The following is a 27410-nucleotide window of genomic DNA, read 5'->3' as shown; positions in this document are numbered from 1 at the left end:
TAAACTTGTATAACATAATAGGACTAATCTAGTAAACTAGATTAATGTTGAGGCCCGAGATTAATGATGTTTTGCTTTGCACTAAACACTTGAAGAGTTGAAATGGCAGAACCACCTTAAACTAACCTGCAAAAGGAATCAATAGGACTCAAAGAAGTCTGATAACCAGAGAGCCCCTTGGGTGGGAGAGGCTGCAATCGCATAGGCCGGAAGAAGTGACCAAGCATCTCAAACTTCTAAATTTGATGTATAACATATATGAGATATAAAATAATTGTCACATTTTACGAAATTTTATTAATCTTTAAGCATAGTGTTCGTGGAATTTGAATCCTAATTAGAATCTCGTACGCATAGGAATTTATGAGCTAATTTACGCGGAACTTATTGATCCTTGGAAATGATTCTATGTGCTTGGTCGTTGGCCAACCTTCTCGTGAAGCCAACGACCAAATTACCCAATATATTATGAAAGGTTGAACCATTTTAAGCAATCTTAGGTGAAGCCAACGACCAAGCACATAGCATCATTTCCAAAGATCAATTCTAGCGAGTCTCATGAGTCTTTGGCTGATCTAAACTGATCATGTTGATCTAATCCTTGCATCATCTTGTTTTTTATTTCTTTTTTTGCCAAGGTGATGCAGTTTCTAGATTTGCTTTTGTAAATCAAACAAATTCATTATATGATATTTACATGTTTTAACAAAAACAAAAATTCTAGCGAGTCTCCAAAACACAAAATTTGATCTAATTTCATCTCCAATAAAACTTCAAAAATTATATTTTCTCACAAAATTTGGTGGTTTGTTACATTAAATTCATCACACCAAATATTAAACTAATGTATTTTATTATTTCTCATTTAATTTTATTAGTATTATTAATTAATTTAAAATTATAGTTAAGATAAATATATCATACTAATTTTATTTTATATTTTTATTGTACACATTAAAAATATTAAAATATTCTTTTATTTATATTTTAATTAATAATATAATCAATTATCAGTTATATCAATTTGTAATAAAAACAATTTATTCTGTGATTTTTATTTTAAATGCATAAAATTTAATGTGATAAAATGAAATTAGTCAATTATAATTATTAAAAAAAAATTGAACACCAAAACATCAAATTCCATGTTATGGCTAAAATGTTTTTTAAGAGAGTGGTCAATTATTAGAGCTCTCTAATATCTTATGGTATTTGATATTTTATATTAAAAATATAAGCTAAACTTAAAGTGATTTTATTAGGTTTTAAAATACAAATAATAAAACAAAATGTATTTAACATTACAAATCATATGAAATAGTGATGCAGAAACAACTATATATTATATAAAATAAATATTTAATATTACAAATCATATGAAATATTGTGTTCATGGACGGCTTCGTATAAGGAATGGTCAAAGCGAATACACCGAACCTACTCGAAATATTGAAAATTTAAATATAATATTTAATTTATATTTAGAAGGTCTTATAAAACATACTAATATAAAATATTTTAATGAAAACAAATTTGTTAGTTTTTTTTTTAGATTTTTGATATTGTTTTAAAGAATATTTCTAAATAATATTAAAACTTATAATTATAAGGTATATAAAATTTTGTTGTCCAAGGACCCTAGATGATACTGAGTCTGTCCTGGTTGTGTATGTATATGTATAAATTTATACAATATATACAGAACTTATAATTAATATCAATGGATGAAAAGTATTTAGCAATAAAAGATAAAAAAAACAGTGAAAAAACAGCAAAATATAATTATATTTTATGCAAAACCCATAGATTATACAAAAGAAAACAAAGCATGATAGTACATATAAATATGTAAAAGTTATTACCCTGTAATATACTATTAAATTAAAAAACTCAAAATAATTTGTTTAACCTGTTAAATAAATTATAATAGAATGAGACCCTAAAATTATAATGTGAGAGAGGGGTCTCAAGCCATTTTCTCTTTCTCAACACCTCCTAAGGTAAGTCCCTGGTCATGGTCGTGACACTACTTTCCACAGCATGCTACTATTGGAGAGTGCATCTTCTCTTATGAGAGTTGGTCTTATATATGACGTCGTTAATGCCCAAGGGAGTTAAGGAGTGGGCTTTTATGGGCTTCCCGAACAATAACCATTAGAAAAAATAAGGAAACAAATCTCCACCAAAGAACAATTAAACATACCTTCAAACGTATACAGCGAGCGAGTAGGTAGATTCATTGATCTCCTTTTAGCCTCTACTGGTACCAGATTCTCCCTTCATCGTTTTCACCGAATCATGTTTGTTTCTTTCACCGATTATTGGGTCTTTAATTGGCTTGGTTCCTGGGTGGATCTATAGTGTTATTCAGTCCTGGTGTTATTGCCTTTTGATCTGATCCATGCACATCTCTTTTATTTTTGGTCTGATCCATGCACATCTCTTTTATTTTTGGTCTGATCCATGCACATCTCTTCTGGGTTTTGCTTCTCTCCGACTGATAAAGTTATATACGTTGCGTAGAGTTTCTCACTTTCAGTTTAGTGCACACTTATTCACTTGTTATACATCAACACAGAACTGCGTGTTTGGATTTGTTTTGGTCTTGATTTACGTGGCTTCCGTCTCTGGCTGGCCATGTAGGTTTTAAACTTTCTTGCCGTACGAACCTGAATTGTGTATTTTTATTTGCTTGGCTTATGTTCTGAACTGAACTTTCTTTTGGTTGTCCAGTTTCTACTACACTCTATGTTGTGGATATTAGGTCCTTGCAAAATTATCTCGTCACCTGCTCCTGTTTTCATTCTCATTGAGTTTTTTATTTTCAATTGTCAGCATATGCTAGCCTTTAGTATTTTGCCATTGGCAAAGCAACATCCTGTGTTATGGAAACCATTGTCAGCATATGCTAGCCTTTAGTTTTTTTTTTTTTTCCAATTGTCAATAAGTATATGGGTAGCCTTTAGTATCTTTTTCATTGTTCTTCCTGAGGCACTTTTATTTAGTTTTGTTTATGTATACTGCAGTATCCTAACCGCGGGATGGCAGATCGATTTATGCAAAATGCTATAGTGAGTGAAGGTCAGCGCAAGCAGAAGAATTGCCATCAGGAATGCAAGAAGAGCTGTCATGTTTTCCAGACTGGTACTTTTTCCCGTCTCATTTTCGTGCTAGCCTCTTCTACTGTATGGAACTTGTGCATAGAATGATCTGTTGTGCCTCTGTTTGTTTCTCTAGAGAGGAAAGTTTGCATCCTGGTGACTCCTGCTTCCAAGACTACTTTCTTGCCAGAGGAGCTGTGTATAGGATTTGGTATCTGCGTGAAGGTAGGCTGTATACTTTTACAATAAATATGTCACCTTCAAGTTGGTTGGACACTAAGTGAGGTTTTGGTGCAGAGATACCCTTTCGAAGCTGTTCAGATAATCAAACCAAATCTAGGCAGGTTGGATGTAAGTATAGCCTCTCTTCTTAAGTTTACATACTCCTTGAGCATAGAACTAAACATTATATATTTAATTGTGGGATTCTCAAAATACATGTATGTATATATAAATACTAGTATCTAACCGTAGATATTTTAAAGCTAGGTTAAGTTTCGAGAATTCGGCCAAAAAAAACCTCAACTTTGCACGAATTGCCAAAAGAAACATAAACTTTTGGGCTGACCAAAAAAACACCAAACTTTCATTGACTTTAGAATTAAATAACAATGTTTTCGCTGACTTGCAAATTTAGCACGCCGTCAACAAATTTAACAGAAATATTTGGCGTCGTTTATTGTTGGCATTAAGTGAAACGACGTCGTTTTACATGATTTGAAATTAAAAATATGTAGACCCCTGGATTCGAACCCAGGTTGGGGTGTCAAATGGCAAGGTATTTTACCACTGGGCCACTGACACTTTCAATGTTTTTACTAACATGTTTACTTTTATTTGGTACATATTAAATATAAAAAATTCTCGAAAAACTTAATAAGATCTTTAAAATTCTAAAAAAATTAAAAAAATAAAGAAGATTTTTATAAAATTAATTTAGAAATTAAAATTAAAAATAAAATTTTATTTTTCTTTATAAAAAATAAAAACTCTTCCAAAATTTTCTAAAAACTTAAAAAGAACTTTAAAATTCCAAAAAATTGAAAAATAAAGAAATTTTTTAGAAAATTAATTTTGAAATTAAAATAGAAAATAAAATTTATTTGATTTTTTCTTTTCAATTCGTGAAAAGTTCGTGTTTTTTTGAAAAGAAAAAATAAAATTTTATTTTCTATTTTAATTTCAAAATTAATTTTATAAAAAATTTCTATTTTAATTTCAAAATTAATTTTATAAAAAAATTCTTTATTTTTTCAATTTTTTGGAATTTTAAAGATCTTTTTAAGTTTTTAGAAAATTTTGGAAGAGTTTTTATTTTTTTAAAAGAAAAATAAAATTTTATTTTTAATTTTAATTTCTAAATTAATTTTATAAAAATCTTCTTTATTTTTTTGGAATTTTAAAGGTCTTATTAAGTTTTTAGAGAATTTTTTATATTTAATATGTACCAAATAAAAGTAAATATGTTAGTAAGTACATTGAAAATGTCAGTAGGCCAGTGGTAAAATACCTTGTCATTTGACCAACCAACCTGGGTTCGAATCCAGAGGTCTACATATTTTAAATTTCAAATCATGTAAAACGACGTCAAATTTGTTGACGGCGTGCTAAATTGGCAGTCAATGAAAGTTTGGTGTTTTTTTGGTCAGCCCAAAAGTTCATGTTTTTTTTGGCAATTCGTGCAAAGTTGAGGTTTTTTTTGGCCGAATTCTCGTTAAGTTTCCGATAATTTTGAGATATTTGCAATTAAATATTAATATTTATATATACATAATATATATATTTATTTTGAGAATTTTATGTTGAGAACTCTCTATTGGAATTGCTCTAATGCATGACTATTCGCCTGTCTCTTTATGGCAGAATCCTCAGAACTGGCAAAAATATTTGACTCACATCCGCGGGTCAGAACTTGAAAGCTATCTCACCCGAGTGGTAGAAGAAAATCTAAAGGTACGGTGTGTAAATTGATCTTGATATTTTTTCCTAAGGAAGAGCTCACTAAGCGAGTCTGATTCATCTTGAACGTATATAAAGCCCCAACATGTCGACCAAAATAAAAAAATTGTGAATATGCTGGACGAGAGAGAAATGCTGGTGCAGATTTGTGCTGGTCTGGGGTTGGACCGTAGAGCAAAAGAAGTATTTGGTGGAGAGCTGCAGTGGTTTGCGATTGCCATAGGTTTCATAGAGAAGGCTGAAACTTATATGTTGGACGATAGGTTTGATTCTATTATCTTCTCTCTTTTGTTCCTGAATCTACTTTTGTATCTCACTGAATACTCATTATCTCCCTCAAGGTATAGTATATGATCTTTCTAATCTTTATCCTTTTTTCACTGCAGCCGTTTGTTGAAATGTGGAGAAGTGACAACAATGTCTGATCTTCCAGATGATTTGGCAGAAGAGATATTGTCTAGGGTTCCGTTGACATCCCTAAGTGCAGTGCGTTCCACTTGCAGAAAGTGGAATGATTTATCCAAAAACCAGGTTTTTGGTAAGTCAGCATCAACAGGAAGGAAGCAGTTTCTTGGGTTCATGCTGAAAGATTATAAGGTTTGTTCGATGAAGTTTGATCTCCAAGGAATTGGAAACGAAGGAGACTTCGTTGATCCATCTATAAAGGAAGTCAGTATACTTGACCAAGTAGAAATCACTCAGTTCTTTCACTGTGGAGGTTTATTGCTATGTGTCACCAAGGACAGGTCGAGACTTTTGGTGTGGAATCCTTATTTGGGGCAAACAAGGTGGATCCAACCAAGAAACACTTTCCGAAGTGAAGACAGATATGCTGTTGGATATGACAAGAACCGTAACTACAAAATCTTGAGGGTTTTTGGCAAGTATGACACCAAAGGTGAATTTGGAAGCGTCGACAAATACCTGATTTTTGGGTACGAAATATACGAGTTGAGCTCTAGTTCGTGGAAGGTTTTTAACGTCAGTCCCGACTGGAATATAGATAGTTATCAACGCGGCGTGTCTTTGAAGGGTCATACTTATTTTTTGGCTGAAGAGAGGTGGACGATAGGTAGAAGAAATAAAACTGAGGAGATAATCTCTTTTGATTTTACAACAGAAAAATTTGGAAAGCGGTTGCCTCTTCCGTTTAAAACTCATGATGTAGGCAACTTTGTGTCTCTATCTTGTGTCAGAGAAGAGCAGCTTGCGGTATTACATCAAAGCAGTGTGATTGATCACACATTGGAGATTTGGGTCTCAAGTAATATTGATCTGGGTGCAGTTTCGTGGAGCAAGTTCTTGAGAACCACCTCTTTCTGTCGGGTTGATTTTCAAGCTGGTAGTTTCTTCATTGACGAGGAGAAGAAAGTTGCTGTGGTTGTCGATCTGGACAATGGTGGACAAGCACGGACTGAGACCCATTACAACCAAAGAGCTAACATAATTGGAGAAGATGAATATTACAAACCTGTGAATGTTGGAGAGGCCCTGGATCATGGAAAACTTAACAAATTTGGATTTTTGATCTCTGATTTATGTCGCCCACTTGTGTGCTCTTATGTTCCAAGCACAGCACAACTGCAACTGCAACCGTGAACATGGAAAGAAGGTGATGATTAATCAGTTCCAATTTCAACAATTGGCTGTCAATTGTTAGTTTGTCTTTTGATATATATCATCATCTAACTATGATTATGTTTGCTTAAGTTAAGTGGTAAATTATTTCTAAGTTTTCTGAATTGTTATAATTTTAACATATGGTATATATCTTCCAAAAATCAACATGTATTAATCCAATATCGTACTTTTAGAGGGGCTTATTGAATTAGAAATTTCATAAAATTTTAGTTTTTTTTCAAATCCTCTCTCATTGAATATCCATTATATATTAAAAGAGAAGCATTGTAATAAATGCGTCCACGATAAACTTGAAACATGTATGTAAAAACATTATAATAAATGCGTTCACACTAAAATGGACACATGTCACATGTAGAGACCTTCTCAGCCAAAATCTACATAAATATGTTCAATACTTTACTTTTTTAATATAAAACTCACATGCATGGTTCTTCTTTACGTTATTTTTACTGTTTACGAATAAAGCTGGATAAATAATTCGTTATCCGTTTTGATTCGATTCGTTATCCGTTTTGATTCGAACCGAAAATCCGGATATTCGTTACTCTACGAAGCAAATCAAATACTAAAATGCAATATCCGTAAAAAAAAACAAATCACAAATATCAATATTGATAGGAACGGATATCCAATTTGATCCGTTATATGCATATATACATATATTAAAAAATTATATATAAGTTATATATTATAGTTTATATAAATTTTACAATATTTTGTTTTTAAATAATTTCATTTTAAGAATTTTATTTTTCATGTATTATTTTGAAAAAAATGTCATTTAATATTAATTAACAGTATCTTTTTATATTTATCAACCATCTTTATATACTTTTACATACACATACATGTGCACATTGACGTGAGCACCTTATAACTAAGTATTTACCACAACTGAAATATCTGATTTTTTTTAAGTTAAAATATTATTTTCCTTAATGCTTCTTTCACTATCGGCCAAATTGTAGTAAAATGATTTATATTAATAATTTTCTTTTCTTTTTTTAACTATTATCCGTTTAGAAACTATAATATGAAATCATTGGTTCGACATCACAACTATCTAAGATTTATAACATGAAAACAAACAAATAATAGTAATTTTTGATTATCAGAGGAAAAAAAAACTAAAACATCAAACATTTTAACTGAACAAACCAAATAAACATTTATTTAAAATGGTAGTTATATTTTAGGAGATTAAAAACTAAAAACAACCTAAAACCGAACCGATATCCAGATTAAACAGATTAATGTCTCCTTATTAAAAAATAACGAAACTAATAATCACATTCCGCGCAAGGCGTAGGTTATTATCTAGTGGTATTTTAAAGTTCTAACAATTGCATGTTTTTCACTTACAAAAAGAAGGTAGTTGACTCATATTGTTCAGCCTGTAGACTGCATTACCAGGGCCATGCTTGATAGGAAGCAGGTCAAGCATTGGAGTCGGGGCCGGTTAGACTAAATATTATTTTAGGGTCGATTTCCGTAAAGTTGTCTTTAATTCCGTGCTTGATTAAGCTGCTTTAACTGATCAGGTCACAAGTTCGGGATAGCTTTAGCATCGTTTTTGTATTATCTGTGTTTTTACCAGTTATTTTAGGTTAAATAGTTTATCTTAAAACAAATTCAAATTAAAAAAATTCTATGCTTCTAACCTAGAAAAAGTCAGGCACGGCCCTGTTCATTACTCTCATTGTTGTTGTACCTTCTCTCAACTCAGGTACATTTCTTGCCACGCCTTTTGTTGACTTAAGCTTCTCGTCGTATAATCTTGTGCTGGCTTTTGATGGTTGTTCTGATCTTCTGTATGTTGATTCTTTCTGTCTCTCTTCGAAACTTTGGGGAGTGTGCAAGCGGTCATAGAAAATCGCATTCTGAAGCACTAACAGAGATTAAGAGTGATCTCACTGACACTTGTTCCCAAATGATTCTCCAGCTTCATGATGTCTATGATCCCAATAAGGTTGGCTGGCTCTATAAGAAGGCATGTTTAGCTCTGATGATCCCGTGGTAGTATCACATCGTTCTCATGCTATTTTTTTGGTTATGTGTGATTACTTTGAAGATAAATGTCAAGATTAAGATTGTTTCTGGATCCCCCTGTGGAGCAGTTGCTGCTGAGGCAAAGAAGGCGCAGGCAAACTAGGTAGTACTAGACAAGTAATAATCCCTGTTCTTATTCCTTTTAGTTTTGTTATTATTATATCGGTAAAATCTCATAATGATGGCTTGCACAGTTATGTATTTCGGATCCAAAAATCAAGAGGCTGTAATAAGCTTTGACTCAGTGATTTGACAAATATGGAAGAGATTCAGAAAGGGTGGAGAAAAAGGTCCTTGGAGTTACTGGATTGGAATTTAAGAGAGGATATATATCTGTTTGATTGCGTTTGCTTTACGGGAAACCAAATTATAATTTGGCACCTTTTTGTTAACTTGGGAGCTTATGGGATCTTCTTGGTGTTGTATCCTCTCGGACAAAGGTTCTTCTTGGTTTTGGGTTTGTGTACTGTGTTCTTTCAAGTTTCATGTGATTCATTGGAAGAGGGAGAACAAAACGCAAATAGAAGTCTTCTCAAGTCTGTCAGTTTTGATTCATCTGCAAGGTGGTCTTACTAGAATGATTAATCATCAAGGGGAGAATCCGTCTTGATCTCCACCTTGGTGGGGGCAAACCTAAAATCCTGGCATCTTGAAACTCCAACTGATATGTCAAATGATGATCCCAGTGAAGATCCATCTAGAAACTTAGAGAACAGAAGTTTTGTTACAGAACCCAACAACATAAATCAAACTGGTATGGAAGATCAACGCCAAATAGGGAACCAAGTACTGTCTACAGGGCAAACTTCTGAATTATTATATTTTTTAAAATGCATTAAATGCATAGGTACTGTACTTTCGCATATACTCAGACCATCCGCAATGATGAGACTCATTGGAGTCCTTAGCACAAGGGCATTTCAGATTAATCTTGGATATTTTGGAGTTTAAAAAAAAAAAAAAAAAAAGATGACCATTCACGGGCCGCCACGTAGTCAATGGGACTCGTGAACAGTGTAAGGATCAATCCTTATCAAAGGATTTTAAGGATTCTTTTTTGCACAAACTATAAGAAAGTGGGCTCCACACCCTCTAAGGATTCCCTTAAGAGCTCCCATTGTGGATGCTCTCAGTCTTGTTCGTTGATAAAAAAGTTATAGTCAGTCTTGTTCCTTTAGTTTTATGAACATGATATGAGCAAAATCTCCAAAATTATCTTATTAGTAACAAAACACAGTTTTAATGCGTCTCTTCACAAACCTCTGCCTTGTTGTTCAGCATTTTGATCTTCAATAGCCTATCATAAACGCACCATGGGAAGCTCCAGAGTTGATTGCTCTCAAGGCAGTCCGTTGACACATAGTCTTTGTAATTTGTCACAATATACCAAGCAGAGGCTTTTGCCAATTCATCCACCCCTTCATCGGCAATGAACCAAGATAATGCCTCTTTTGTCAGCGAGCGAAACGCCTTTTCAATCATCTCCCCACTCTCGGTGAACGGCTCTGTCATCCCCATACCACGACAAACAATCTCAGCTTCTGTTTCAATTCCAAAAGTGTCCATCAAATGACGTAATTTTGAATCGTAACTTTTCTTGTAGTCGGTTGCTAGCTCAATATGGTTCTGAAATCCCATGAACACAAGATCCTTATCATGAGACAAAGGAGTGGAGGATGTGCTCGAGATAGATGGAGGACCTAGTTTCTTGAGCTCTCTGAAAAGCTTACCGATCACTGTCTTGGACTTGTACGCTAGTTTATTCTGATTTTCCATAAAATCTGGATATTCTTTTACATACAAATGTGGTGGTATTTTGACTTCAACCCCGGTTTTCGGGAAATCAACAGCTGCTGAAAACATCTTTGCCAGTTCAAGGCATTGTTTGCTCCCTGCCTTCTCCCCCTCTTTATCCGCAAACACCTTATGCAAATTTGAGATTGTTCCTACATTGTTATTCAGAGGGTAGTTCGTGAAATGGTTGGTGATTTCCTGGAATTTATAAAGCCAACAATCATGAATTATTCTTTAACAAATAATAAACTTACGATAACAATAGCTTGATTTAACTCTTCTGACCTGAATGGTGACCTCATGATCCAAAGCTTGAGGTTCCTCAGCAGTGTAGTCCATTGGCTCATACGTATTTGGTGGTATCAGCTCAGGATCCCAGCTTACGAAATACAAATCTCCATCCAAATCGCTTCCAGAACACTCATTTGGATGTGGCCTATGCAGCAACCAAACAGAAGAAAAAAAATTCAAACCAGAAGCAAATAATACTTCTCAAAACAATCACAATCAACATTTAAAAAAAGGTGTTTACCTATGCCCCTTTTGGGGGAAAACAATGCAGTCAGTCATATGATTCAAATCTGTCACTGCAATAGCTTTAAGCACACGGACATCTCCGGGATGCAAGCACGGACTTTTCGCAACAACAACATCTCCTATGATGTTGTATGGCGGCTTGGAATCTAGGGTGAGAGTAGGATCTTGTGTGGGACTGGATTCTGACGTGAGACTGAGATTTGTCGAATATGAACATCGTACGAACACCTGACCGTATTCTAGCGTATTCGTTTCATCCATACAACCCATCATGGATCTACCTTTAGGAATTATAATACGCGTCTTGGTACGTAGTTCCACCAGTTTTGATTCTCTGATGTAGTGAAGCATCATTGATAGAAATGGCTCTGAGGGTTTAATACCACAAGAGACTAGATCCTTGAGAAATTTGGTATGCTCCCTTGGAGGCATTAGACAGAGAATCTTCATCGGGTCAGTTAAGACGAAGTCTAACGTATCCACAACTTCCTTCTGTTTCTTTTCAAAAACACTGTCACTAACCCCCAAAGTGGACAAAAGTGTTATCATTTGTCTGTTTAGATAACAAGGCTGTTCCTTGGTCCATGCCAACACATCCAGTTTTGTGTGATCCGAATGGAACTTTCTCATACTACTCCTCAAAGACAGTTTCTTTGAGGAGTTTGGATCCTTAGCGACTACTCCTTTGTACCCTCCATATCTAATCTGAAACGCAGATGGAGACACACCTTCAATATCGCATTTCCTAGCCACTAGTTCAGCAAAATCGGAAGAAATTTTCCCAATTCCATCTGAAAACACATAGCGTTTCCCTGAAGAGAAGATCTCCACATCAGGAATCAGCTCAACATCATCAGCTTTGACAGTGAGCGTCTCTTTAGAAGAGCCGAAAGATTGTCCCAGCCTTGCAGCATACTTGGAAACATTCTTTATGCTCCCAAAGTCCCCCATCCACGATCTAATATCCGCTGCCTTAATCCCGTCGATGGGTGCAAACATCCAAGTCGATGTGCTCTTCAACTGGCTAGCAGAGTAAGCAAGAAACTCAAATTTTTTCTTTCCGATGACAACACCATCACTAAGAACAGAATATATCCTGTCGTAAACCTTGGTCTTTCTGTTCACAGAAGATCTTGGAGACAGATCATTGCAGGAAAGAGTTTTCAGATTCTCATCAACAAAAGACACTATGATGAAATTGTTGATATGCTTGGCATATTCTCTAAGTACCCGATTTGACTCATGAGGCTTCGGTCCAGAGAAGTACACTCACGTAGGTGTAATTTTGACCCTACGTATATCAAAAAGTCCATGTTGATAGTCCAAAGTTGATTCCGTTGGCTTTTCTTTCTTCCCCCATTCCAAGTACTCTTTGGTTAGCCAAGCAATATGATCATACGGACATTTTCCAAGGGATAATAACTTTGGAAGAGCATAATCAATGAATGCTCTGTCAATTAAGTGTTTTGGGATCAAGAAACTGATAAAAAGCAGTATCAAGACTTGTGGGAGGAAAACACGCATTCTGGACCAATGAACTAACATTGAACAAGATCTCAAAAGGCAAATCAAATTCTGGAGGGAACTGTTGATTACAATATTTTTGAAATCAACCTTGAGCTCACGGGGAAACTTTAAGGCAATGGCAGATGACTGACCGATTAGAGAGGTTGATGTAAAATCTGTAGTTATCAAACCCACCTCTGCAGAAGTTTAACTTTTCATACTCAGGATCGACATGTTGATTCTGGTTTTCATAAATTTTGGGACCTCCTTTTAACTGAATCAAAAGAAGTTTTGAATCCTTTTCTTGTGAGAGATGCCAACTGATTCGCCCGATGTAGTCTTCACTCAAATGCGCCGAGAAATGCAGGTTCTGGTTACCACTTCCAAACGAACAACCAACACTGTACAGATATTTGAATTTCTCTGGTGTCGCCAAAAATCCAAAATGCATGAGTAAACCGTCGATATAATGTTCCATTGAAGCTTTGTCTTTACTGTCAATTTCATATTTCCATTCATGAAAATTGAGACGATAGGGTGTGTTGACTTCGGTGGATTGCGTGAGGAGTTTATTCGCATGTGTCTCTTGTGCAAACTGAACCAGCGCATAAAATTTTTCACCATGCTTAGTCTTTTTATGCCTGATCGCGTGAATAGTTCCCGAACCAGTGATACTCTCGAAAAGCTGTCTAACCTCCATTGCGTTCACCTCAGGTGGGAAGCCACTCACATTAACCGTCTTTCCCATTGTCTCCTATAAATCATTGAAGAAAAAACAGAATCTAACATAAGCAAGAATGCTAGAACATTATTACAAATCAGAAGAAAATATCCAGATAGATGATGACATACCGCAGCTGATGTTGATTATGATGATGACGATGATGATTGTTTTGCTAAGTTTCAAGTTCTGTCAGACACTATGATTTTTTCAAATCGACAGCCTTCTCTTTATTTTTGTTTTAGATTGATCCTATTGGTTGATGTTCTTCTAGTTCTCTACTACGTTTGATTGTTGTAACAAGAATTAAATCCGACAGTGAGATATATATATTGCAATCGGATAATGCAGAGCTCTCTCAGTGATGTATTTATGATTCAAAGACATTTTTTAGGAGGGAGTTTAAGAATAAATGTTCTTTGTTTAAAAAAGAGAGAGAGGATTTTAACATAGTCCAAATCTAACGACTATATGCTGCTTTGTCTATTAATGAAATTGATTTGAAATTTACTATTGTTGGATACTGTATTTTTTAAATATTTAATATATTTTAAAATTTAGTGTTACTAAAATCTAATTTAACGTTATTTAAAACTAAAAGGTGCTATATAATGTTGGACTTTTTTAAAGTTTAAATTTAACCATAATTTGGTATTATTCATTTAATGATTTTAGATTATGTTTTAGAACTAAATGTTATCAGATCTTTTATTTGTAAATCATGTGTCATAGATTTCTAAATATAGTGTTCTCCAATTAAGCTCAAATAGTTCATTAAAACTCAGTTTTATTCAAAACTAAATGATTAGTATATGGTGTCATTTGAAATGAAGTCTAATAGATTTCACGAGTAAATGATTAAATACAAAATCTAAGATATATTATAGATAATTTGTAATCCGTACACATAATTTCATTTAAAATGATTTCAATTTTTAATCTTATAAATTATAAACCTATGTATCATATAGTAGAATTAAAAATCAATGATTGAATAATCACACCTAAATGACTTTGCAACTATTTCTGAATATAATCATTTAAATTTAACGGATCTTTATTAGTAACTTGTTTCAAAGAATCCATAATATATAGCATATTCTATTTATAACTTATTTAAATTAGAATCCAAAATATCTTGCATAAGTTAGAATTCACAAAAAAATTTAATTTGATATATAAATGGGCGAATAAACCGGATACAAAAATCAGAACCGAACCCGATCCGATAAAAATGAATCCAAACCAAACCCGACATAAATACCGAATGGGCTTTATTCTACAGTATTTTGGATTATGAGTTTTATCCGAACCAAACCCAAACCCAAATAAATATCTGAAAAACCAAAAATACACAAGATATTATTGAATACCTAAAATAATTATCTATTAAATGAATAATTAACTCAAATATTTAGTTTAATATATGTTTTTGGTATTTGGTCAATACTTTTGTTTTGACAATTGCATTGAAGTTTAATTATGAATATGTTTGCTTCTTAAGTTTAAACAATGTGATTTTATTTTGAAGTTTAAATCATTTTTATTGCATTGTTAGTTGTTAATTTTTACTTGTTTTTGGTTTTCTCCTCTTAGCGATTACTTTTGGAAGTGGCAACCATAACCTGCATTTCTCGGTGCATTTGGGTGAAACTACCGAATGAAGATACCTTTTGAGAACATCAGGCAAATCAATTGGCATCTCTCACAAGAAAAGGCTTCAAAGCCTCTTTTGATTCAGTTAAAAAAGGAGGTCCCAAAATCTATGAAAAACAGAACCAACATGTTGATGATGAGTATGAGAAGTAAAACTTCAGCAGAGATGGATTTGATGAATGGATAAAAACTACAGATTTTACATCATGTTCTCTAATTGGTCAGTCATCTGCCATTTTTTTTTAAGTTTCCCTATGAGCGCAAGGTTGATTTCAAAAATAATCAACAGTTTCCCCTTATATTATCTTTACTATGGAATCGGAGTTTTCATATTCATCAAATACCAACAGCCTTTCCCCTGTTGTTGATCCACCTCCAGAATTTGATTTGCCTTTTGAGATTTTGTTCAATGTTAATTCATTGGTGCAGAATGCATGTCTTCCTCCCACAAGTCTTGATACTGAGTTTTATCAGTTTCTTGATCCCAAAACACACGACAGAGCATTCATTGATTATGCTCTTCCAAAGTTATTATGCCTTGGAAAATGTTCCTATGAGCATGTTGCTTGGCTAGCCAAAGAGTCCTTGGAATGGGGGAAGAAAGAAAAGCCTATGAAATCAACTTTGGACTATCAACGTGAACTTTTTAATATACGTAGGGTCAAAATTACACCTACGCGAATGTACTTCTCTGGACTGAAGCCTCATGAGTAAAATCGAGTCTTTAGAGTATATCAACAATTTTGTCATAGTATCTAAAGACACGATTTGACTCATAAGGCTCCGGTCCAGAGAAGTACACTCTAGTTGGTGTAACTTTAACCCTACATATATTAAAAAGTCTAAGTTTATATTCTAAAGTCGATTGCATAGGCTTTTCTTTCTTCTTCCATTCTGAGTACTCTTGGGTGAGCCAAGCAACATGAGCATACGAACATTTTCCAAGGCACAATAACTTTTGAAGAGCATAATCAATGAATGCGCTCTGTCGTGTGTTTTGGGATCAAGAAACAGATAAAACTCAGTATCAAGACTTGTGGCAGGAAAACACGCATCATGCACCAATGAATTAACACTAAACAAAATCTCAAAAGGCAAATCGATTTTTGGAGGTGGATCAACAACAAGGGAAAGGCTGTTGGTATTTGATGAATATGAAAACCCCGATTCCATAGTAAGATAATATATAGGGAAAATGGTTGATTATTTTTGAAATCAACCTTGCGCTCATATATAGGGAAACTTTAAAATAATGGCAGATGACTAACCAGTTAGAGAACATGATATAAAATCTGTAGTTTTTATCCATTCATCAAACCCATCTCTGCTGAAGTTTAACTTCTCATACTCATAATCAACATGTTGGTTCTGTTTTTCGTAGACGATAGGGTGTGTTGACTTCGGTGGATCACGTGAGGAGTTTCTTCGCATGTGTCTCTTTCGTAAATTGAACCAACGCATGTGTTTCTTCGAATGATAGAACATTATTACAAATCAGAAGAAAATATCCAGATAGATGATGACACACCGCAGCTGATGTTGATTATAATGATGATGATGATTGTTTTGCTAAGTTTCAAGTTCTCAGAGACACTATGATTTTTCAATCGACTGCCTTCTTTTATTTTCGTTTTAGAGTGATCCTATTGGTTGAAATTCTAGTTTTTTACTACGTTTGATTGCTGTAACAAGAATTAAATCCAACAGTGAGATATATATATTGCAATAGGATGATGCAGAGCTCTCTCAGTGATGTATTTATGATTCAAAGACATTTTTAGGAGGGAGTTTAAGAATAAATGTTCTTTGTTTAAAAAAGAGAGAGAGGATTTTAATATAGTCCAAATCTAACGACTATATGTTGCTTTTTCTATTAATGAAATTGATTTAAAATTTACTATTACTCGATTTTGTATTTTGTAAATATTTAATATATTTTAAAATTCAGTGTTACTAAAATCTAATTTAACGTATTTAAAACTAAAGAGGTGCTATATAATGATGGACTTTTAAAAGTTTAAATTTAACCATAATTTGGTATTATTCATTTAATGATTTTAGATTTTGTTTTAGAACTAAATGTTATCCGATCTTTAATTTGTAAATCATGTGTCATAGATTTCTAAATATAGTGTTCTTCAGTTAAGCTCAAATAGTTCATTAAAAATCATTTTATTCAGAACTAAATGATTATTATATGGTGTCATTTGAAATTAAGTCTAATAGATTTCATGAGTAAATGATTAAATACAAAATCTAAGATATATTATAGATAATTTGTAATTCGTACACATAATTTCATTAAAAATTATTTCAGTTTTTAATCTTTTAAATTATAACCTATATATCATATAGTAGAATTTAGAATTAATGATTGAATACTCACATCTAAATGACTTTGCACATATTCTTATATATAATCATTTGAAATTAACTCTAATGGATTTTTATGAGTGACTTATTTAAAATAATCCATAATCCATAATACATTGCATATTCTATTTATAACTTATTTAAAACAAAATCCAAAATATATTGACATATATTATAACTCACACAATTTTTTTAATTTGATACATAACTGGGCGAATTAACCGAATCCAAAAACAAGAACCAAACCCGATCCGATAAAAATGAATCCAAACCAAACCCGACATAAATACCGAATGGGTCTTGTTTCTACGGTATTTTGGATTATGAGTTTTACCCGAACCAAACCCAAACCCAAATAAATATATGAATATACCAAAAATATACAAGATATTAATGAATACCTAAAATGATTATCTATTACATGAATAATTAACTCAAATATTTAGTTTAAGATATGTTTTTGGTATTTGGTCAATGTTTATGTTTTATGTTATCACAATTGCATTTGTAGTTTAATTAGAAATACGTTTGCTTCTTAAGTTTAAAAAATGTTATTTTATTTTGAAGTTTAAATAATTTGTATTGCGTTGTTAGTTGTTAATTTTTACTTGTTTTTGTTTTTCTCCTCTTAACGATTACTTCTGAATCATGTGACTGAACTTCTGCTAGTGTAAATTGTTTAAATTTTCCAAGTTTAAGAACTGAAGTGTGTACTTTCAAATGTCAAAAAAGTATTTAGGTAATAGAAAACAACGGAACAATAAACTATTCAAACAAGGTTTAAAATAAAGTTTTCATAAAACTAAGCTGAAAACAAACTTTAAAACTAAAAATCCATTCATCATCATAATTATACTCTTCAACTTCCACAAACAATTCACCAGCCCCATCTCCTCCAAAATCTTCTTCAATTTTACCACAATCACCGCCGGGTCCAAGTAACTTCACCTCTAGCCTAGGCCTCGTCTAGGCACACTTTTTAACACAAATGTTCTACGAAATGTGGGATCAGATCGTCCACATAGATGATGTCATGCTTCCCTATCCCCTGAAACCCAAGGTGCATCAGAATGTTATCATAGAGAAGGCATATATTTTGACACCAATTGGATCCAACATATGGACCTAGCTCATTCAACTTATGATATTCAGGGTGCATTAGAATGTTCCGTCCTCCCTCACTCTCTTCTTCAACACTGACTCGGGAACAACAGTTTTGGTTACTGCAACCGTCATCTCGACATAGCCAAATATAACAAGACTGGATTACACTATATTAAGCTACAATTGTCCTGGAAAATAGAACTGAAAAACGTATATAAACCCAAGTTAGACTGCTGATAAAATCAAAGCACGAAATGTAGCATTTTAGATAGTAAAAAGAGAAAACCTATACCCTTTACATGTACACAAATCTACCAAGGTGCATCAGAATGTTATCATAGAGAAGGCATACATTTTGACACCAATTGGATCCAACATATGGACCTAGCTCATTCAACATATGAAATATAGGGTGCATTAGAATGTTCCGTGCTCGCTCATTCTCTTCTTCAACACTGACTCGGTTACTGCAACAGTCATCTCGACATAGCCTGATATAACAAAACTGGACTACATTATAGTAAACTACACTTGTCCTGGAAAATGGAACTGAAAAACATATATATACCCAAATTAGGCGACTAATAAAATCAAAGCATGAAATGCAGCATTTTAGATAGTTAAAAGAGAAAACATATACCCTTTACATGTAAACAAATCTATCAGTGATATTTTTCATAATCACGCATTATTTTTACTGAAATAAATATAGATTTTTATCAAAGTGGCGTGTCTCTGAAAGGAATACTCATCTTTTAGCTAAAAAGAGGATGAGAGTGGGTAGAAGAAATAATATTGAGGATATAATCTCTTTTGATTTTACAACAAAGAGATTTAGTAAGCGGCTGCCTCCACCATTTAACGCTCATAGTGTAGATATATTTGTGTCGTTATCTTTTGTTAGAGAGGAGCAGCTTGCGGTCTTACAGGAAAGCTGGGTGAACGGTCCGGCATTGGAGATTTGGATCACAAATAAGATTAATCAAGACGCTGTTTCATGGAGCAAGTTATTGAGGTTCATCTCTATTTTTAATGTTGATGGTCTAGCTGGGAGTTTCTTCATTGACGAGGAAAGTTGCTGTGCTTGTCGATCTAGACAATGGTGGACACGGACTGAGATCCGTTACAACCAAAGAGCTAACATAATTGGACACGATGAATATTTCAAGTCTGTGAATATGGGAGAGGTCTGAATCATAGAAAAAACAACAAATTTGGATTTGTGCTCCCGGTATTCTAGTACCCATTTGTGTGCCCTTATGTTCCAAGCTCAGCGCAACTGCAACTGCAACCGTGAACATGGAAATAAGAGCATCCACAATGGTGATACCAATTGTGGAGTCCTTAAGATTAGATTAGTAATTATTATTATTATTTTTTTTTTTTGAATAGTTAAGGATTCTTGTGAAAAATGTGTGTACAATGGTGATCCCAAAATTAGAATCCTTAGGAATTAAAAAATTGTTTTTTTAGTGAAATAAATTTTTTATATATTAGATGAATAAATACTATAACTTAACATAAAATACAATAATTAAACATAAAATACATTAATTAAACATAAAAATACAACAATTAAAGATAAGAACAATTATTTAACATAAATATAGAATAATTCCTAATCTTCATCAATAGGAGAGTATCCATCCCGTTCATCTTCGACAATCATATTGTGGAGTATGATACATGCTCTCATAATCTTCCCTATCTTTTCTCTATCCAATGTTTTTACCGGGTTTCTCACAATCGCAAATCGAGCTTGCAATACTCCAAAAGCCCGCTCCACATCTTTTCGGGTTACTTCTTGAACTTTAGCAAATAACTCTTGTTGAGGAGTTTGAGGGAGGGTGATAGATTGGATAAATGTTGACCATTTTGGATATATACCGTCTGTGAGGTAGTACGCCAACTTATACATGTGTCCGTTGACCATGTACTTTACCCTCGGAGCTCGACCTTCTAAAATGTCATCAAAAACAGAAGACCGATCGAGGACATTGATATCATTTAAGGTACCTGGAGGACCAAAAAAAGCTTTCCATATCCAAAGATCTTGTGAAGCAACAGCCTCTAAGACAATTGTCGGTTTTCCTGATCCACGTGTGTACTGTCATTTCAAAGCGGTTGGGAAATTTTTCCACTCCCAATGCATACAGTCAATGCTCCCGACCATCCCAGGAAACCCTCGTTTCTCCCCAATATCGAGTAGTCGTTGTAGATCCTCGGGTGTGGGTCGTCGTAGATACTCTTCTCCAAATAATTGTATTATTCCGTCAGTGAAATTATGTAAACACGAAAGTGCAGTGGACTCACCAAGTCGGAGATATTCATCAACCGCATCAGCCGCAGAACCATAAGCAAGCATACGAATAGCTGCCGTACATATTTGTAATGGAGATAGACCGAACCTCCCGGTTGCATCTCTTCTTTGCTGAAAGAATGGAACCCACTCTGATAGGCCATGGACAATACGCAAGAATAATTCCTTATTCATGCGGAAACGACGTCTGAATAAATGTGCCGGAAATATACAATCTGCGCTGAAGTAGTCATTCCATAAGCGGACGTGTCCTCCTTCGCGGTTTCGTTCCACATAAGCACGTCTACTTTGCGGTATGGATTGGGCCTCCACTATATTGTTGAAAGTATCTTCAAAGATTTCATCGAAAACTTCGTCCAATCTCTCTTCGAATTCATCCGATGAAGATGATGACATTTCTAGATATCCTGTTTCATAAATAATTATATTGTACAAGTTTTTAATCTATTAGTTAAAATTATGTAAGAGATTCACATTTCCCTTTTATCAATCTTACTCCAAATTAGTTAAAATATATCTGTATTTATATTTATTTGCGTATTTATATCAAAATCTATCTGTATTTATATTTATTTGACCAGAAAATATAATAAAACATGTCTAAAATATTTATGTAAGTGGCAGAGCAACATAATTCATTCTGTAATAGAGTAATTATAAGTTATAGTTGTTATGATAAACTTCACATATTTCTGGGTCTATTAACTGACAGAGAAGCTGATGAGAAGTTAGCTAAAACATTAAACAAAGACTGATGATGAAAGAGAACATAAAGAGAAGTTACCTAAAACTTCTTCGATTACAACAACTTGAAGTTGAGGCCGAGTTTGTAGCAACAAGATTACAGCAAGAAGATTACACCTTTGATAGATAGGAAAGAAGTTTGATAGAGAGTAACCACAGGGGAAAACAGAGAGGGTTACTTATACTACTACTACTTAAACAAAACATAAACCCGTGACTCGCAAAACAACAACACACTTCGAGATTCCAAACGCACCCGTGACTTGGTTCACATGTCCTGCTGCTGTACCTGAAACATGAGAAAAGACAAGTGTTAGTAACTACTCAAAGTAACTACTCAAAGTAACTACTCAAAGTAACTAGTCAAAGTAACTGCTCAAACTAACTGCTCAATCCAAGTAGAGACGACATGTAACTATACAATGCAACTACATACGCACATTAATACCTTCATAACATCTCATTCATCAGTTTCAGTTTGAGTGATTCTTCCACCTCAGAGACTGGATCTTTTTTTCCAAATAAACGTTCTAGGATTTTTTGTTTTGAGAGTTTTTCTTTCATTTGCAAGATCGACTGGAGCTGTGACATCTCTTCTTCCTTGCCACTCTTCTTCATCTTACCAGCAGCTTTAGCAGCTTTCACACCAACTGGTCTAATTTCAGGTTCGGCCACTTCATCTTCTGTATCAACATCGTGGACTTGTTTGCGCTTCTCCTTCTCTCCGTCTTTAACCGTATAGGTCGCTTGCCATTTCTGGTCATGCCTCAGCTCCCTCCACGCATGTTCGAGGCTGAACTTGTGCCCGTAAATGGTGTAGAATGAGTCGAGGGCAGCTTTCATTACATCGTCTTCATTCTGACCACTTCTCTGCCCCCCCTCAACGCCGCGTCATAGCATCCAACGAATTTACAGACTTGGTCGTTAATCCTAGACCACCTCTGCTTCGCTGGACGAACCTCTCTAGGTACTTTCCCAACCAGTTGTGGGCTTGCGTTGTAGTAGTCAACGATTCTCTTCCAGAAACGTTCTGCTTTCTGTTCACAGCTCACTACAGGGTCTTTGCTGGTGTTAAGCCACGCACCAATGAGGATTTTATCCTCATTGACAGTCCATTTTCTCCTCTCTGAGACAGAAGGCTGGACAGGAGACTCGATACCAGGCTGGACAGAAGACTCGACAGCAGGGTTGAAAACATACTCGTCACGACCTTGGCTACCGAACCAAGCTGGTTCGGGTGACTCAAGGTCAACTGAACTCTGACTATTCAACAGATTAACGTACCCAGTACTGGTATTCATTTTAGATGATGGTCTGTGTTACTCTATTAGCAACACAGACCCTTAAGTAAGCGATAGAAAGTGATTTAGCATTTAGTTTCGTAGTAGTTTGGCAGATAGAAAGCAAACTAGCATTTACCACCACTACAAAGCAAACAAGCATTTACCACCATTCTTATCAGCATAATAAGTTCTATAGTAGCTACACTTAAAGCTAACAAGTACGATTCTATCAAATCCAAGGAGTTAGGAAGTATCATTAAAGCATGAAGAAAGAGGTTATTTTTAATTTACTGAATATATCTAAACTATAATAATTATAGTACCTTTGAAGCCCAACTCGAGTTCAGACACTGATGTTTAAATCCTCCGAGGCTCTTCCTTGAAAGACACAAGCCAAGAGATAAGACTTTCATTAAAATTTGAATTTTAAATCAAAGAAATGATCTAAATATTGGTCATGAAACTTACCTCCACATTACGATGACCACTATTACCAAGAGCAGTAGACAAACTCCCTTTGCAAACCGATATTTAACCACTGCTGTCTTCTTACTTAGCACACGTAAGATCTTCTCTAGCTTAGCCACCTTCTGGTCACTCTCAAAGAATTGATCCTTGAGCATCCTAAGTTGTATTTGCGTTTCACGGAGCTCTTCTTGCATCGCCACATCCCACCATTTCCAGATGTGGCACTCTCCATCGTCGACGTTGTTGCAGGAGAAGTACCTCCTGTATGGATTTTTTGGAGTGTACGACGTTTTAACTACAGGCTCACTACCGCAATAGCATGTCCTTGGGATCCCTTCATCGGCCTCAGGTGCAGCTGCGTACTGATCCTCCTGTGAAATTGTGAAGTTACTCTTAACTTCATTGGCGTAGAGTTCACCTTCTGCTACAATTAAAGAGGTGATGTCTAACTCCTCTGACGAAGAAGAAGGCTGAGTGTAGCTATAGTCTTGGCCCATGGTTCGTTCGCCTGCAGAAATTATGGTAAGAGAAACTATATTAGCGAATAAGAAAAAAAAATATTAAGAACAAAACGCAACAACAGAGACTAATGAGGGATCTAGTTAACTAGTTTTCGAACTAAGCAAAAAATAAGATAAGCTCAAAACAATACAAGTAAGCTAACCTATCTATACATGGAAGCTAAACAATACAAGGAAAACAAATCGATGACAAAATCTTCACTGAAAACAATTCGTGTTTTGAAACCCAAAACGAATTGAAACCCAAACTACAAACAAAATGATCCCCAATTGAACATAAACGAATTCAAAACAAATTCCAAAATCGAAACTTTTTGAAACCCTAAATCGAAGAAATCCCCAATTCGATTCGACGGAAATACGAAGCAAAGAGGGACACGAGAACAACAACGAAGCTAACCTATGCTTAAATCTACCACAGAAGAACGGTATTTGCCTTTGAAGATAACGGAAGAAGACGATCGACGACGGAGAGAAATCGCCTCTTCACTTGAGCTCTGAATTTTTTTTCCACGGGTTCAAACGCGAATGATTTTTTTTTTCACCTAAACGGAACACAAAAGTATCCAAAGCCCAACCATCGCACGCCACGTGTACATGAAGGACTCAATCCTTTGATCCCTTATTAACGGATTGATCCGTACAGATCCGTCTAAAAACAAGCCCATTTCACAATATTAATATTCAAATATCCTAAGGACTTGGGCTACGGACTCATGACGGACTCCCGTTGCAGCCGCTCTAAGGCTATGATTAATCTGTTCCATGTCAATTATTAGTCTTTCTTTTGAGTATGATTTGACCCAACTTTTTAATTGCTTAAGTAGAGTGGTACATTTCTAAGCTTTCACAATTGTTATAATTTTAACATATGGTGCCTATTTTCCAAAATCAAACATGTAATATTACAGTAAAAACTCAATAAATTAATAATGATGGAAATATGGTAATTTATTAATTTATAAGGGTATTAGTTTACAAAAAGTTTTTTTTAAAAAAAATTTATATATTTTTTGTAAAAAAAATTGTTAGTTTTACTGTATATACATTAATTAAATTTTAGAAACTAGACTCTGATATTTTTATTATATTATTTGATGTATATGAAATATGTTTCATATGACTCGAATATGGTTTTAGATATAATTTAACTAAATATCAGGGTTCTAAAAATCGGTCTAGGCGGCGCCTAGGCCCCCGCCTAGGCAGCAACTCGGTCCTATCCGAAACGATTTTCTTAAAATCCGATTTATACTGATTTATATGATTCAAATTGGTTTAAACTGTTCTAAATCGGTTAAAATTGGTTAAAATCGATCTAAAATTGTCTATATATGTTAAATAAAGCAATAATATTATTACAAATCTACAAATTTGTCTACTTTCTTCTGTTTTGTATATCTAATTTTGATAATTCATCACAATAATTTTATAATTAAACTTAAAAACTAAAATATGTTATACAAATGTATAAAATATATAAAATAAATCAATAATTTGCTAACGCCTAGGCCTCGCTTAGGCCCCGAATAATCCGCCTAGTCGCTAGTCCTCTATAAAACGCAAAGTTACCGCCTAGCGATTTTTAGAACATTACTAAATATTATCAAAATATATTTAAGATTAAGAAAAAATAGACATGAATTCCATTGTGGAAATAATACTAATAATACAATGTTTGTTTGTGCTTTTATGAATTATATATATTTAAATATTATTAATTTATAATTTTACAGGGAAAAAAATATATACATAGAATTTTCTAAAAAGTTATTATTTTATCGATTTGTGTTATATTTTGAACTGGTCCAAAACCGCAATACTGAATATTCCCGCAAAAACCGTATAATAGAGTTTTCTGCTAAACTCGCAAAATCGAGTTTTCCGACTGAAAACCGCAAAATCGAGTTATCCCGCCAAAACCGCAAAATGTGTTTTCCCGCCAATACCGTAAAACTCAATTTTCCCGACAAAACGATTTTTCCCGCCGAAACCGAAAGACCGAGTTCCCCCCCCCCCAAAACCGAAAATCGAGTTTTCCCGCCAAAACCGAAAAACCGAGTTTTCCCGTCAAAATAAAAACGAGTTTTTCCGTCAAAACCGAAAAACCGAGTTTTCCTGCCGAAACCAAAAAGCCGAGTTTTCCCGCCAAAAACGGAAAACCGGGTTTTCCCGCCAAAACAAAAAAATTGAGTTTTCCCGTCAAAATCAAAATCGAGTTTTCCCGCCAAAACCGCAAAACCGAGTTTTCCTGCCAAAACCGATAAACCGAATTTTCTCGCAAAAAACCGTTACCGAGTTTTTCCGCCAAAAATCGCAAAAAATTTTTCCCGCGAAAACAGGTTTGCCGCCAAAATCTAACAAATTTTCCCGCCAAAATCGTAAAAACAAGTTTTTCCGCCAAAACCGCAAAATGAGTTTTTCCGCCAAAACCAGAAAGATTATTTTTTCCGCAAACCGCAAAAATCTCGTTTTCCAACCAAAACCACAAAAAAAATTTACCGACCAAAAACCGCAAAAAGAAAATTTTCCGCTAAAGCCACAAAAACAATTTAACAAGTTTTCTCGTTAAAACCATAAATGAGTTTTCCTGTCAAAACGATGTTTACCGCTAAATCCACAAAATGAGTTCCGGTTAAAATTGCAAAATAATTTTTTTTCCGAAAAAAACGAGTTTTTCCTCCAAAATCATAAACGAGTTTTTGCGCTAAAACAAGTTTTCTATAAAATTGCAAAATCTTGTTTTTATATTACAGCTCACATTAATGATATTAATATTTTACATGATCTTCAGAGTAAATAAGATAATACTTTGGATACCCACGGGTAAACCTATACCATATTGGGTTATTTTTTTTGGTTTGGATTTCAACATTGATGTTTCCGGGTTTTTGCGGGTTGGATATAAACTGAGTTGGGTTATTTGTGGGTTGGGTTATTTGTGGGTTGGGGTGGGCTGGGTTATTTTACCCAAAGTTAACATCCCTACATTCAACCACATAACTAAAACCAGAGAGAGAGAGAGAGCGAGACAAATACAGAAACCAAAGGTTGCAAAAACCACGTTAATCTAAGACAAGTTGACGCCGCTTATAACGCACCATCACATTGCCTTTAATGCCAACCACCATAGCGTTCCAGTCCATCTCAGGGAAGGGTGAAACCAACTCAAGCTCAAAGTTCCTCAACAAATGACTCCATATGGCTTTGATTTGAAGGTAAGCAAAGGGCTCTCCAAGACACCCGTGGCTACCTCCACCGAATGAAATGTACGAAAATGCCCCTGCGGCTTTGTCCTCTTCTCTTCCCGGGGAGAATCTATCCGGGTCGTAGCTGTACGGGTTTTTGAAGACATGCAGCAAGCGGTTTGCAAAAGCAGGCGAGGTTGCAACGATATGACCCTTTGGGCTTATCAAAGGATCCATCATAATTAAGTTTAGTACGAAAGATCCAATTACCACCTAGAACATTCATCTCCAGGGTGTAAGGTACTAAGGACGTGATTATTGGGGGTCCTTACTCTTGGGCCCTTAATATAAATATATTAAGGGCCCAAGAGTAAGGACCCCCAATAATCATTCCCTAAGGAGAAGGAGTTCGTCCCTTTACAGGTACCTATCTTCCACCCAT

The 27410-nt window shown here is 34.5% G+C and overlaps 4 protein-coding genes and 1 pseudogene across 4 annotated transcripts; 1 reads left to right on the top strand and 4 right to left on the bottom strand.

The window, feature by feature from the left end:
* The first annotated feature begins 51 nt into the window (after nt 1-51).
* LOC106375066 (F-box/kelch-repeat protein At3g13680-like) lies at nt 52-6845 on the top strand. Its single transcript, XM_048772038.1, has 6 exons — nt 52-3144; nt 3238-3326; nt 3399-3452; nt 4965-5054; nt 5139-5323; nt 5447-6845. The coding sequence occupies exons 1-6, from the start codon at nt 3042-3044 to the stop codon at nt 6657-6659; spliced, it is 1734 nt and encodes a 577-aa protein (XP_048627995.1). The 5' UTR covers nt 52-3041; the 3' UTR covers nt 6660-6845.
* A 3007-nt stretch (nt 6846-9852) lies between these two features.
* LOC106374097 lies at nt 9853-13338 on the bottom strand (annotated as a pseudogene).
* Nucleotides 13339-13971: 633 nt separating this feature from the next.
* On the bottom strand, nt 13972-25775 carry LOC111208592. Its single transcript, XM_022707770.2, has 3 exons — nt 23260-25775; nt 23115-23169; nt 13972-21797 (listed from the first exon to the last, which is right to left on the bottom strand). The coding sequence occupies exons 1-3, from the start codon at nt 23754-23756 to the stop codon at nt 21777-21779; spliced, it is 573 nt and encodes a 190-aa protein (XP_022563491.1). The 5' UTR covers nt 23757-25775; the 3' UTR covers nt 13972-21776.
* On the bottom strand, nt 20555-21160 carry LOC125597282. The gene has a single exon (XM_048772042.1). The coding sequence runs from the start codon at nt 21158-21160 to the stop codon at nt 20555-20557; it is 606 nt and encodes a 201-aa protein (XP_048627999.1).
* A 1047-nt stretch (nt 25776-26822) lies between the features above and the next one.
* Nucleotides 26823-27316, bottom strand: LOC125597276 (sterol 14-demethylase-like). Its single transcript, XM_048772037.1, has one exon. It carries the CDS (start codon nt 27206-27208, stop codon nt 26846-26848), a length of 363 nt encoding a protein of 120 aa, XP_048627994.1. The 5' UTR covers nt 27209-27316; the 3' UTR covers nt 26823-26845.
* Nucleotides 27317-27410: the final 94 nt, after the last annotated feature.

The sequence above is a fragment of the Brassica napus genome, unplaced genomic scaffold (assembly GCF_020379485.1).
Source record: "Brassica napus cultivar Da-Ae unplaced genomic scaffold, Da-Ae ScsIHWf_1416;HRSCAF=2001, whole genome shotgun sequence".
NCBI lineage: Eukaryota > Viridiplantae > Streptophyta > Magnoliopsida > Brassicales > Brassicaceae > Brassica > Brassica napus.
Note: the sequence above shows the minus strand (reverse complement) of the source record. Positions and strands in the feature narration are given on the sequence as shown.